The sequence below is a fragment of the Patagioenas fasciata genome, chromosome 6 (assembly GCF_037038585.1).
Source record: "Patagioenas fasciata isolate bPatFas1 chromosome 6, bPatFas1.hap1, whole genome shotgun sequence".
In the NCBI taxonomy this organism is placed as follows: Eukaryota; Metazoa; Chordata; class Aves; order Columbiformes; family Columbidae; genus Patagioenas; species Patagioenas fasciata.
This window is the reverse complement of record NC_092525.1, coordinates 24364221-24377099: the sequence shown is the minus strand read 5'-3', so window position 1 is coordinate 24377099 and position 12879 is coordinate 24364221. Positions and strand designations below refer to the sequence as shown.

At 43.1% G+C, this 12879-nt stretch overlaps 1 protein-coding gene across 3 annotated transcripts in view; it reads left to right on the top strand.

The window, feature by feature from the left end:
• Positions 1-81: 81 nt before the first annotated feature.
• The window catches only part of ATF6 (activating transcription factor 6), a 75071-nt gene continuing 62273 nt past the window's right edge, over positions 82-12879 (top strand). For all 3 annotated transcript variants that reach the window (XR_011739741.1, XM_065842252.2, XM_065842251.2), the window contains exons 1-8: positions 82-273; positions 371-447; positions 2147-2234; positions 2569-2663; positions 3415-3544; positions 3751-3957; positions 6416-6636; positions 12366-12551. Coding sequence is in view for 2 of the 3 variants with exons in the window: in XM_065842252.2 (XP_065698324.1) it covers positions 204-273; positions 371-447; positions 2147-2234; positions 2569-2663; positions 3415-3544; positions 3751-3957; positions 6416-6636; positions 12366-12551 (1074 nt within the window). In the remaining variant the exon portion in view is untranslated. The remainder of the gene's footprint in view (positions 274-370; positions 448-2146; positions 2235-2568; positions 2664-3414; positions 3545-3750; positions 3958-6415; positions 6637-12365; positions 12552-12879) is intronic.

Here is a 12879-nt window from a genome sequence, read left to right as displayed (position 1 = left end):
CTTCGTGTGCCCAGGCGCGGGTGGGGACGGGCCCGGCTCAGACTGTGGGGGCTGGAGCCGAAGCTCCGGCGTGAGCACTGATCGTGGGGGTCCCACGCGCGTCCGGAGGTCGCCGGCAAGCTGCGTGTCCGCCGGCAGCCGCCGTAGGCGAGGCGGGGCGCTGCCCGGAAGGAGACGTAGTTTTCGGGAGGAAAGCGGAAGCGATGGCGGCGGCGGAGGCTGAGTGGGAGCCGGCGGGGCTGCTGCCGGCCTCGGGGGGCGGCCTGGACTGGGGTGAGCGCGGGGGGCGCGGGGCCGGGCGCTGGGGGCTCCCTGCCGGGGGCTCCCTGCCGGGGCCGGGCCGGCGCTGAGGCCGCTGTCTCTCCCGCAGAGGCGGTGCTGGGCGAGGAGCTGAGCGAGCTGCTGGGCGCCACGGAGCCGCGGGAGGCCCCGAGGGACGAGCCCGACGTGAGTACGGGGGGCGGGAGGCCAGGGTGCTCCCAGGCCGGGGGTCCCGCAGGGGCAGCGTGGTGGGTTTCGTGGACGCTGGAGCTGGCGAAGGGACGGGGGCCGCAGACGTCACCCCGGCACCCCGCCATGGCTGCGGAGCTGTCGTTCTGGTAATAAACTGGCCGTATCAGAGCTGGCGATTTAAAAGCCATGGCAGAGCTGGAGGTGAAAGCTTGAGAAGACATTCAAAACCCGCCTGGACGCCTTCCTGTGTAACCTCATCTAGGTGTTCCTGCTCTGGCGGGGGGATTGAACTGGATGATCTTTCGAGGTCCCTTCCAATCCCTGACATTCTGTGATTCAGTGCCCAGGGAAAGCTATGTTGTCACTGACCCAGCAGAGGTAAATTTCCCTGCGAGACAGAGCTGACAGCAGAGCACGTTTCTGGGTTACCTGAAAGGAGGAGTGTGGGTACATTACATCAGTGTCCACCAATGCTGTGTTTTATTGCCTTGCCAAGATAATTTTTCTTATCTATTTTCCAGTTTTCTCCTAAACTCTTTACTTCCAACCTTATGCATTAATCCCCACATTTTTGCCTGTCTGATCCTACACGCTACTTTTTGTGGCCCACGGCATTTGCCTTGTGGATTTTCCACTCTCTGTTCCTCCACCACCTTCTCTCTGCTCAGTGTGTCCTAACACACCTCTGGCACAACCCCTGGATTATGCGACATCAGTTTCAGGTACCAAGAGTTGTAAAACCTGCAGCTGTAAAGCCAGGTGCTGGAGAAAATTTGGCATTGTACAAGGGAAGGGTATTGCCCGTCAGCAGGTCAGCATTGTCAGAACTTGTGTGCAGACACTTGCTGCACAGCCCAGGCTGTGCTGTTTGATCTTTCTTCTTGTAAGTGTGTTCTGATGAACCTTTTCTTCATCCTAGCCTGCAGATACTAATTTCTGTGCAGTCCATAGGCTTTCTCAGTCTCCTTTTATGAGGCAAGTTGAGAACATAAGGAGAGGTTAGATTTGAGTGCAGATCTGAGACTTATAGTTGCATTAGCAGAAAAAATGGGGCAAAAACCTGATCACTGTTTTATAGGTTGTACAAGAAATAATGTATATGAAGTGATTTTAGTCTCATTTTTTTCCATTGAAAAAGGCAACTGATGTTCCTGGTTTTAGAAGATGATGATGTTGCTGTATTCAAATGTAGGGCAGCCTAATACATACTGTTCGTCATATCTTGAGCAAATCAGTTCTCATGTCTCTCTTCCTGCTGGTTAAACTGACGTGGATACTGCTTTTGTTTATAAAGTACTTGGAGATCTGGTGATAGAAGAGCATGAAGTAAATCTTTCAATTAAGATGAAGGGGAGGATGCCAACAAGTTGCTTAAACTTATTTTTTATTATAAGGTGATTCAGTGACTAGACTTACAACTTTCACTTTATAAACTACTAATAACAGTACAGTAATTTGTGATGGTCTTAAACTGGTATGCTCCTTTCCTACAGCTCCAAGCTTTAAAAGAAGCCTTGTCTTGTGTATTTCAGTCGAGAATTGCCCTGTTCTGTCCTTAAGGGCTTTTATATCTGTGTGCCTTAAGGCAACTGAAGGATAGTTTTGTTTTGATTTCTAGAGCTGTAAGAGCATGAACATAATGGCTGGTATATTGTCTTTCTGTATTGTTTCTTTCTCTGAACTGTCATTTCAGGAAAAGGATCTCTATAACTTTCATTTTGATCTGGATTTGATGTCTTGTGACTCGGATCTTTGGAATATCACAGGCCATGCTTATGCAGGTAATTTACCTTTTGTATTTTGCAGGTGTGACTATTCCCCCTCACCCCACAAGGGTGAGTTGTTGTGACTTAAGGACAGTGTAAATGTATGTGAAGCTATCTGATATTCTGCAGCATTTAGCTCTGTGATGAGAAGTTGTGCTGTTTCTGTAGCATGGGTGCAGCTGATGATGACTGCCTTACGAGCTAAACTGTTTAATAACTTTAGTCTTGCTGTGGTTTCTGCTGTGCCTTGTTTCAGGAATTAAATAGCTGGTGTAGGGCAGTGTGTTCCTTACTGATCAGCCATTGTTAAACACTTGTACAGTAAAATTTGTTTTTCTGCCTCTTGCAGATGCAAGCGTGAAGACAGAACCCTTGTCACCAGCCACTTCGAATTGTTCGGTCCCTTCTCCATTGTCTGTGGACTCTCCAGTGCAGAATGTGCCTGTATGCAGAAACCTCTCTGTAACACAGATAGCATTCAGAACCAGCTGTCACAAGCAAAAAGCCTAGTGGTTTACTTGTCTGACTAACTTCATGGCATAAGAGGAAACAGCTTGTTTTTCTAACCCTTGGAAAAACAATTTCCCTTCAGTGATGCCTTCCTTCCTTCCTTCCTTCCTTCCTTCCTTCCTTCCTTCCTTCCTTCCTTCCTTCCTTCCTTCCTTCCTTCCCTCCTTCCCTCCTTCCCTCCTTCCCTCCTTCCCTCCTTCCCTCCTTCCCTCCTTCCCTCCTTCCCTCCTTCCCTCCTTCCCTCCTTCCCTCCTTCCCTCCTTCCCTCCTTCCCTCCTTCCCTCCTTCCCTCCTTCCCTCCTTCCTTCCTTCCTTCCTTCCTTCCTTCCTTCCTTCCTTCCTTCCTTCCTTCCTTCCTTCCTTTCCTGCTGTGACCTGTTCTAAAAAGAGCATGTTCAGTTCTGTTTCCTCAGTTGTGTGTATTGGTCTGGTTGCCAAACAGAATGCTTTCTGAAATTTAGAAGCTGCTGGCCTCTACCCCCCTTTGCTCTGCTGATAAGGAGAGGTACTTCTGTGGTTTTCAGTGGTACTTAGCATTGACCAGAATAAAACTGCAGAACCAAACCTTTCTCCTGTTTGCTGAAGGGGTAACACAGATGTGATGAAAGGCTTTTATACTCTCAGCTGCCAGTAGACACTTTTATGTGTTTCCGAAGCATTAATCTCATGTACTTTCTGTCTGCAGGATGATGTGGACTGCAGCTGTAGCTCCCAGATGTCTCCCATCTCTCTGTACAGCAAGAGTTGCAAAAGCCCTCCATCCCCTGAAGGAGATGGAGGGCAGAAGCCTCTTGTCAGCACCGCTTCTCGATCTGGTACGAAAGATTTGATTACTTTGATTCCGCAGATAGTATGTATATTGCCTCCCATATCGATGTTTAACTAACAGACGCTAGTATATCCTGTCACTTCTGATTTGAATTTGTCATCAAATACGTCTATTTTTAAGAAATATTCTAGATGAGTAAAAAAACATACCAAATGCCAACTGGTCCAACTCTGACTCTTTTTCCTTTGCTAGCAAATAATTCTGCGAGGACCCTGAAGAGGTGTGGTCAGACAGCACCCAGGCCTTCGATACAACCTAAACCCCTTTTGCCAGCTGTCCCTGAGGGTCAGACTAACATTGGTATCCCAGCTAAAACGATCATTATTCAGACTCTTCCCACGCTTCTGCCACTGCCAAAGCATCAGCCAGTTGTTAACATCCAGCCAGCACCCCCTAAAGGTAAATGAATTGTGACTGAGCCAGGTCTGGGGGGTAAACACTCTGTCTCTTTGGGACATTTGCTAGCATGAAGTTGGGTTTCGTGGTTGAAATGAGAGGGGTATGGAAAAAAAGAGGGGTCCTAGATGCTTTGCTAGAAAATCTTTAGGCTGAGAAGATGGCCTTATTCTTCTCCCATATAGTCCTGTGAGAACCAGCACTCACCTGGGTGCCGTGTGGAAAGGAAGACAGTATAGCGAGAGAGACTATGCTGAGCACTGGCAGCTATGGAGAAAAAACTGCTGGTTTGGAAGGATCTCTAGGGACCTTTGCCTGTGGTGGCAAGTGGTGTGTAATGACACAATGACAGTGCTGTTGTCTTGAAACCAAAGGAAGATCCAGCAGAATCAGTTTGGATGGCTTGAATGAAGCTTGACAGCTTGTAAGGAGTGAGAAAAGGGTTTTTTTACCCACATGAAACTCTGCCGCAGGATGGTGGGAACATGAGTTTATGGCTTTTTATCTCACTTAACAGCATTCTATAGCATGTTGTGAAATCTGCTAAGACTGAAGGAAGCTCTGTCAGAGGCTAGAATAGTTGCATACAGCTGCTTGCTAATGTTCACAAGAGACAAGTGATTTCCTGTCCAGTAATAATTCTTCATTCCTCCTGTTGCCCTGTAACAAATTTTTTTGAAGTAGCTCGAGCCTTCATTTTTGAATCCCAAGCATAGTTTTGCTCTTTAGCTAAGGCAATAGGGACAGGACTTGTATTGCTGAAATAGTCAGATGCAGTTTCTTGTTTTCGCCAGCTGATGGCTGCAGTCACTTGTGGTTGACTGTACAGGCACTGAGGCGTGGAAGGAATATGAGACAAATACTTGAGGGCATGTGTCTAGAATTTATTGCAATAGTGAAAAGTTTGTCTTCATTACTAATTGCTCATCCATCAGGAGTTAAGCCAAAGCTGGAGTTGTTGATGTGTGTTACAGCATACCTAAGATTGTTGGACCACGGTCAGCATGACCTAATTCGTATTCCCTCTGATGTTCCAGCTGATAAAATACCATCTGGAGTGAGGAATGTTGTGGATATGGATTTTTTGGATATAAGTATAGTACTGTGAGGAGCAGCTTCTCCTTTTCCCTGAAGAAAAATCAGGAGAGTATTTTCTGTGTGACATTATAGAGGAAATACTTTGGGGAAAGTATTTCTATGTCATGTATTTACTTTAGCTGGTGGTGTGTTTAAAGTTTTTATAGTGCTACTTCCATAACAAAAACAATAAGGATCTTTTTCATTAATCAAAATCCCCTGCACATGACAAGTTGGAGTTACCAGTTTGAAATATGCTATTATCTTCAAAGGAGCATGAGGAATGATACTTTTACAGTCCTTTTCATAAAAGCTTAAAGAAGAAAGCATGATCTTAGAGTATCATATACTTTGTGCATTTGAAAAATAGTTGAAATAATCTCAAATTCACCATTTGAGCTTCCTAAATATGGTACTAACTTTTGATGTCTTCAAGATCATCTCTGCAGAAAAGGAAATCTAATCCTACACCTCATACATAAAAGATCATGGCACTAGGTAAATGACTTTGACATTGTTCTACATTTTGTTTAGAATGCTCAGCTGGAACATGCTGTTTCTGAAAGCTGGCGAGGTCATCCCGTTACAAAGGATTAAAGACACCTTAATGTGTTTTCAGACAACAAAATATTACTAAAGCACCTGCTTGAATTAAATGTAGTTGTTGGACTGAAATTTCTTAGACGTGACTGTTCTTAATTCTGTTTCAAACTCTGTCAAAATTACCTCACTTTTTCTGCCTGCTTTTATTTAAGATCTGTTCAGCTTCTGCATAAAATTTCTTACATAAGACATTTCTCAGAAAAATGAGTCTTGTCTTAGTGTGAATTGTGGCTTTAACTTAGGCTTTGAAAGTAACTTGCATGATTCTCATTTATCTTTCTCTATGCTGTTTCTGAATTGGTTTATATAGTATGAGTCGCCTCTGTATAGTAAGTTTTCCACTGAATAGAGCAATAAAGTAGGGATGGACAAAAGAAAGAGGAAGGATTGAGATGAGCTGACTAAGTTATTTGAAAAAGTTGCTCAAGTGCATCAAGTGTTAGCAATACCAAAATGAGTAATGTTTCTAACAAGTGTTGACTTCAATGAACTTTGAAGAGCTATGGGGTTTTGGGAGAGAGTTGATTTAGTGGATCCCTGTAATATGTGTGGTTTTGGTTTGCAGGGTGGATTAAGAGTCCTGCAGACTTTTGAGTTGTTTTCTTTGCCATTCCTATCTTGTGGAAGGTACTAATGCTGAAGAGTTGGACTTGAGATGAATTGTGTGGGACTGGAGAGGAAGCAAGGCTTTCTACCTCCTGTCTCAGTATTCCCCTACAAACTGGTCACGTACAAATCCATTTCATATCATACGCTGACCACTCCTGTCTTTGTGTTTTAGGTCCATCGGTGGTGCTCCCCCAGCCCACTGTGGTGCAGCTCCAGGCTCCTGGGGTGCTTCCTGCCTCCCCACCAGTCATTGCTGTCACTGGAGGGACCACGCCACTTCACAGTCACACAGTGAACGCGTTGCCTGCAGCTGCTGGAAATGGCTCAACAAGCGGCAAAACACCAGTGACTAAGCCCTTGCTTCAAAGCCCCGCACCAGCAATGGGACTGGATGTAAGTTCTCACTGTGACGACAGCTGATAACCAACGCCTGGAAACAGTTTTCGGTTACCTGCATGTGGGATGTAGTGGGAGAACCCGGTCACTTCAGAGGGTCAGGAAGACAGTGCTGTAGTTTCGCTCGTCTAATAGAATTTCTAACAGTAAACAAGGCATTTGGCAGCTTGGTAAGAAATGGGGAGAAACAGCTTGATATCTGCTGGCCTGCCTGGAGCTGCATAGCAGGTATGCAAGCATTGTGGCAGAAGACAATACTGATATATTTTTTGCTTAGTTTGTCTTCTCAACTCTAAGCTCTAAATGGCTGGAGCTGTCTTACATACAGGAAGATTTGATATATCTGGTTTTGGATTAGTGCTAAACTGTTTTTCTGATCCATAGAACAAAAGCTCTCCTTTGGAAGTAGATGAATTGGAAATGTCAGCAGTGCATCTGATTCTTTTTCCACCCCCTTTATCTCTCCCCGGATTTTACTCATGATTTTTAAAAACTTCAGGTGTTGAGTTTCATATGATCCTAATCTATTCAGGCTCCCTTTTGATCTTATACTGAGTGCGTAGAAAAGGTTTAAACTCTCAACAGTCACTGCTCAAATAAGTTTCTCCACAGTAGCTTACAATAAGCAGTAGATATAAACAGAAATGGCTTTTGAGATATATGGGATTTTTTTTTTTCCCCTTCAACTTTGACATCTTAACTAGGTAGCAAGCTGGATGTTAATTGATGTAGTTCTTTGTAGTTTGGAGCTGCTTGGGTTGCATTTTGTCATCCAAAGGCAGGCATGGCTGTGGAAAGTACTGAAGCTTATTTGTGGCTTTTAAACTTTCAGGGTATCGTTCTCCCATGTGGCATTCCAAGCACAGTTGTCATGTGCTGAGGGTCCTACTGCATTTCTCAGTGTGAGGGAGAAAACACTGGTGTCCATTCACATGAAATTTTGCAGTGTAGTCACCTGCTTATTAGCAGTGCACGACAGTGTTTCTCAAAGGGATGTGCTTTCTGCCTTCTTTGGAGGGATGTTGTTATGCTGTTTCCTAGTGTCTGAGAATTGCCACTTGTGCTTGATGTTAAATTTTCATCACTATTTATGTTGGTCTGTGGGCTGGATTTTTAAATGAAAACTTATTTGCTACAAATAAGTCGCCAGCCAGACTGCAGTGGAAAGCTAATCTTGAATTTGCAAGAAGCCAACAAAGATCTGTCAGTAGACAGACCAATTAAGGGCTCTGCGTTTTTAAATGGTATTTGCCTGTCATGCGAAGTCAAACTGAAGAGACCTGTCAGCAGTCCTTAGATTTGTGACTCCTTGTCATCAGGACTAGCCTGGCACCTTGCCATTGTCAGAATATAAGGTTTAATTGACAAAACCCCCTTGTTGTCATCACACTTCGTATATACATCTGTGACAGTCAGTAGTCAAGTGTGTGGCTGGGGTAAGGAACAGCTGTTTGTTTTGAACTATGGTGGTGTGAATATTTCCACCTGAAGCTGTTCTAGGGAGGCAGTTCTAAGACTTGATATCAGCCTAAATGCTGCACATCTTACCTGTGTTTATTGAAACATGGAAAAACAGTTGCAGCTGCTGTTTGGCACATACTGTGTAATAACACTTGGAAAAAAACCAAATGTTTCAGGATACAGCTGGCACCAGCAGGGTTAAAACATCTTGTGACTGGCCTAGATGCCATGTGTCTTGCTCAGGGCTGCACAGATGTAGCTGTCATTTGAGCTCTGTAACACTTATTTTTGTTTGCTAATCTAAGCAGGTGTTGCAGGATGAAAAGAAACAATGCATGACTTTCCTTTGGGCTCTAGAGGGATAAAGTGTTAGTTTAACATTCAGCCAGTCTAGTGGATTAGACTGAGATGGGCTGGTGGCAGGCTGTACGCGTGAGCCCTCTGATGTGCAAGTCCTGGTGGCACACGTTGGCGCGGGGAAGTGCCAGCCTTTCAGTGCCGTCATGCTTCACTCGGAAACCAGTGAAGAACTTTGCACTAGGAAATTGGACAAAAGAAATGCTGCCTCAGCAAGCTGCTTTTCCTGTTAAAGGAAAGAGGCACTTAACCAAAAAAGCAGATTGCCTTTCCTGGTGCAATTAAATGATATGAGAACATAAACAGTAGGTGTGAGAGTGAATCCAGTTTTGCTGTGTTCTTATAGGGCCTTTCTCTCATGTTTCCACTCTAGTGAGAAAGGATTTAATTCTGCCTTACAATTTTGTTCATAAGAAAATATTGAAAAATTAGAGGAAATCGGATTATGCAAAATTACTTCAACATAAATGTGAATGTCTGTTAAAAAATCCTACTTTTTGTGCTGTACGTTGGGTAATTTTCAAATGAAATAAACTCGATCACAGAATCACAGTCGTGTTCTGTTGAGTTAAAGACAAGAAAACCCAGATCCTTCATAAGAACAGAGGAAACACTTGCATAGGTTTTGTATTCCTGTGCTTCAGATGCATCTTCAAAGACAGCAGGTTTCATAAGCTGAGGTAAGAAGCCAGCCAGTGTAAAGTTGCAATGATTTGTACTTTCAGCTCTTTGCTGACTTTCCCAGTGTATGTACCAAAAACTTGGTGGAGTGTGAGAAACATTCTTACCACCTTGTGCTAGAAATACAGCTTATGTTTGAGTGGATGTTAAATTTTGCTCAGAACTGAGTTTTCTTTGGAAGACTAAATTGAGATAGTGTTTATTTGTAAAGTGCATGACTCTGTGAAGACTCTGAAAACAAAGGACAGTTTGAATCTAGATTTGAAGCCAGGTTTTTTAAGGAACCTTTCACTTCTCCATGTTTACATCTTGTGTGTGTGTTGTGTTGGGAGTGTAATTTTTGAAGCTAGGGAGCAAAAGTTGCATCACTGAGTAATGTTTGATTTTTTTTTAAATGCCAGTATTTTCCCTTTATGGTCTGTGTTTACTATCTGGAGTGGGAAATTGATACAATACAACCCACAAAGAGGGAGGCTGCCAAAGAAGTCCGCAGAGATGTTTGTTACACTTAATCTGTGTTCAGCACTTGTGCACAGCAATGTTGTTCAGGTGGTCTGTCATTATAAGTGGGTTCCTCTCACTCTTCTGGTTATCAAAATGCTCAAGCAAGGGGTGTGTTTATCTTGATGCCTCATCAGCTGTGTAATGCTTAGTGCTGTGCTGCTTCCAGGTTTAAGCATTGTTGCGCTGTTGCACGCACACACCTTTCTGTTTTCTCCATCAGATTTAGGTAGGATCAGGTGTGCGGTTGTGGTTTATTCACTAAGAAAAGCCAGGCAAGCCCTAGAGGATTGACCAAGGACCTTAAGCTGGTTTAGGGATTGTCAGTTAAAACAAAGTAACTCAAGGACAGGAATAGTTCTGGGTTTCGTTTAAGCAAGCTTCAGAAATGAGTCACAGTGAAACTGGTGTGGCATAGACTGAAATGCACAAAGTACCTTGAATTGGACTGTTGGTCCTGACAGCATTTGGAGAACACTGTAAAGGAGCTCAGTCTACATAAATACCATCTGAAATGTAACCAATAGCGTCTGAAATGGCGATATATGTACTTTAGGATGTACTCTTGGTGTACAAATGCTGCACTGGTGCTTCAACTCTGTGTTTTCTCCAGGGAAGCAGGTAGATTTTCCAGATGTTCCAGACAGTCAGAAGCTGTCCAGTAGTGAATAACTCTGACCAGGTCTACAAACAAGAATGGATGTAAACAATTTGGTCTTCTCTGACTTCATAATGCAAAACTTATTTTTGAAAAGAGGAATGTGACTACTTGTTTGGAATATCACGTAACTCAAGCCACAGCTGCTGCACGGACTCATTCCTTATTATTTCATCTCTGGACAGTTGAAATGATCCTGGCCCCAGATTACTGTGTTCTATACACTGCAGACCTTGGATAGCCTGAATATTTTTTTTTTCCAAAGTTTTTATGTGTCTGCAGAAGTTTTCTTATATTAAGCATTGTAGTGCTTAAAAAATTCAAGACAAAGCTTTGTGTTAATGAGAATACGTTAAAATCTTTTCCTTCTCTACCCTCTGCTAAAGAGAGAAACTGGAGTAAGTACAAACAGCTTCACTTTCACAGACTTTTGTTGGTGTCAGACTAGACATATAATAAATGATCTTTACAGAAAGCAATTAGATCAACATGGAAACAGCCCAAAGTGTTAATGCACTGTAATGTATTTTCTTAGTCTTTGTCACCAGACTGAAGTATCACAAAGAATGACTTCTTCAAACAACCTGCAGCCAGTTTTTCTTGCAGACACCAAAGCCCTGGAGTAACATATTGTCTGTGTGCGGGTATATACAGGGAGAGAGTTGGAAGCTGTAGATAAGGTTGTTTAAGCAACAAGACCTTAACCGGAGCACACTCTCTTAAGTTTGTTAATATTACTATTCTGTGACCTGTTAATTTTTTCCTACACTGATAATTCTAGACTAGTTCTCATGTTTTTTCTTTAGCTTTCGTGCTGTGATAGATGCAGATTACTCCAGTGCATCTGTTGGTAGCTACTGGAGGATATTCAGGTCGCTGTAAGATAGAGCATGCAGTTCTCTTTCAGTGTAAGCATCATTAAGGCACATCCTGTTGTAGCTTAATAATGTGATGGAAGTCTTCTGTTTTTAATAAAAACAGAGTTGCTGTTACTACTCTGTGAGGGAAAGGAAATCAACAGAGTAGTGTTTAAACTTACAATTTCAAGTAGTTTTGTATAGATCTGGAGTATCGATCATCGTTATCCTTGTCAGCACCAAGGTGCTTTCAGTCTGGGTCGTCCCACTCAGTGCAAACCACAAAACAAGTAAGTGGTAAAAGATGATAGACTGTTCCTACTTGGCAAAAAAAAATCAGAGTCCTCAAGACTGTTGGAGGATGGGGAGGGATTACTTTGAACTGTCCCCATCTGGTCTTGCAGACAGAATGCCTGCTAGCGGTTGGAATGAATTATGTGCCCTCCTGGAGTGTATTTGCTGGTTTAGTTTCATCCAGAAGGAATTCAGTTTGTGTGCTCTATCAGAGACTGTTCTGTGATGTGAACCAAAGCATATTAAGTGAGACAACCAGGAAATGTGCATTGAAGCCACAGTCCTGATCTGAATTAAAATGCTAGTACAGTTGCAGCCACACATTGCATTTAAACTGTCATGTAAGTGCTTGATACGCATAGAATGTACCATCTGAGATCAGCAACAGTATTCAGAATCTTAAAAACTATATAACAGAGCTGGAAAAGATACAGAAACAGGTGTAACCAATATGGAAATAGCTTCCACACAGAGCAGACTGAAAAAAATGTAGGATTTTCTAGTTAAGAAAACAGATGACTAATGTAGCCTGTAAAAGGGTCTGTGGTAAAGTGAAGGTGAAAGACATTCTTGCTACCTTGCAGACCTGTAGATACCTATTTTCTGTCTTTTTGATTGATCACATCAAACTGCTGGTTGAGTATATATTTTGTGCCCCTTACACCTAGAAGATTGAGAATGCAGAAGAAAACAGAGAGAGCACAGGACCTGCCTTTTCATTATCTGCGGGCTATAACTCTTGGAGGTGTACCATGAGTCCTAGTTGCCTCTGTGCTGAACATTTCAGCTCATTTGAAGCACAGTGCAAGAAGCTATCTGTGCAGACTTTTGTCAAAGGAGAAGAGCAGGGATTATGCATGAAATAGAGGCACTTTTAACTTGCAGATCATTAACAGGCTTCTGAATTGCCTGTTTAGGTCAATGTCTTGAGAAGACAGCAGCGCATGATCAAAAACCGGGAGTCAGCCTTTCAGTCACGGAAGAAAAAGAAAGAATACATGTTGGGACTGGAGGCGAGGCTGGAGGCAGCCTTACTGGAGAACGAGAAACTCAAGAAAGAGAACAGCACACTGAAGAGGCAGCTGGATGAAGTAGTATTAGAGGTAAGAGGTGGTGATGATGATCTAACTTTTTATATAAAGACAGTTGCTCAGATGGAAATGTTTAGAATATGGAAATGTTGACTGGAAGACCTTTGGGGGTTTCTAGCCCAGCCTTCCACGCCAGGCAGGACTTTTACCAACTCTAGGTCACAACAGCGGTCGCATGGTTCATGGCGCTTCTGAAGATTTCACTGAGAAGATAGACTGGATAGAAGCTGAGTATAACATACAAAAAAAAAAGAGGTTTATTTTAAAATAGTCCTGGCGTGTATTTGTACATAACTAGGCAAATATAAATCTAAAAAGCAAGCACAATCTGCTGTATTTA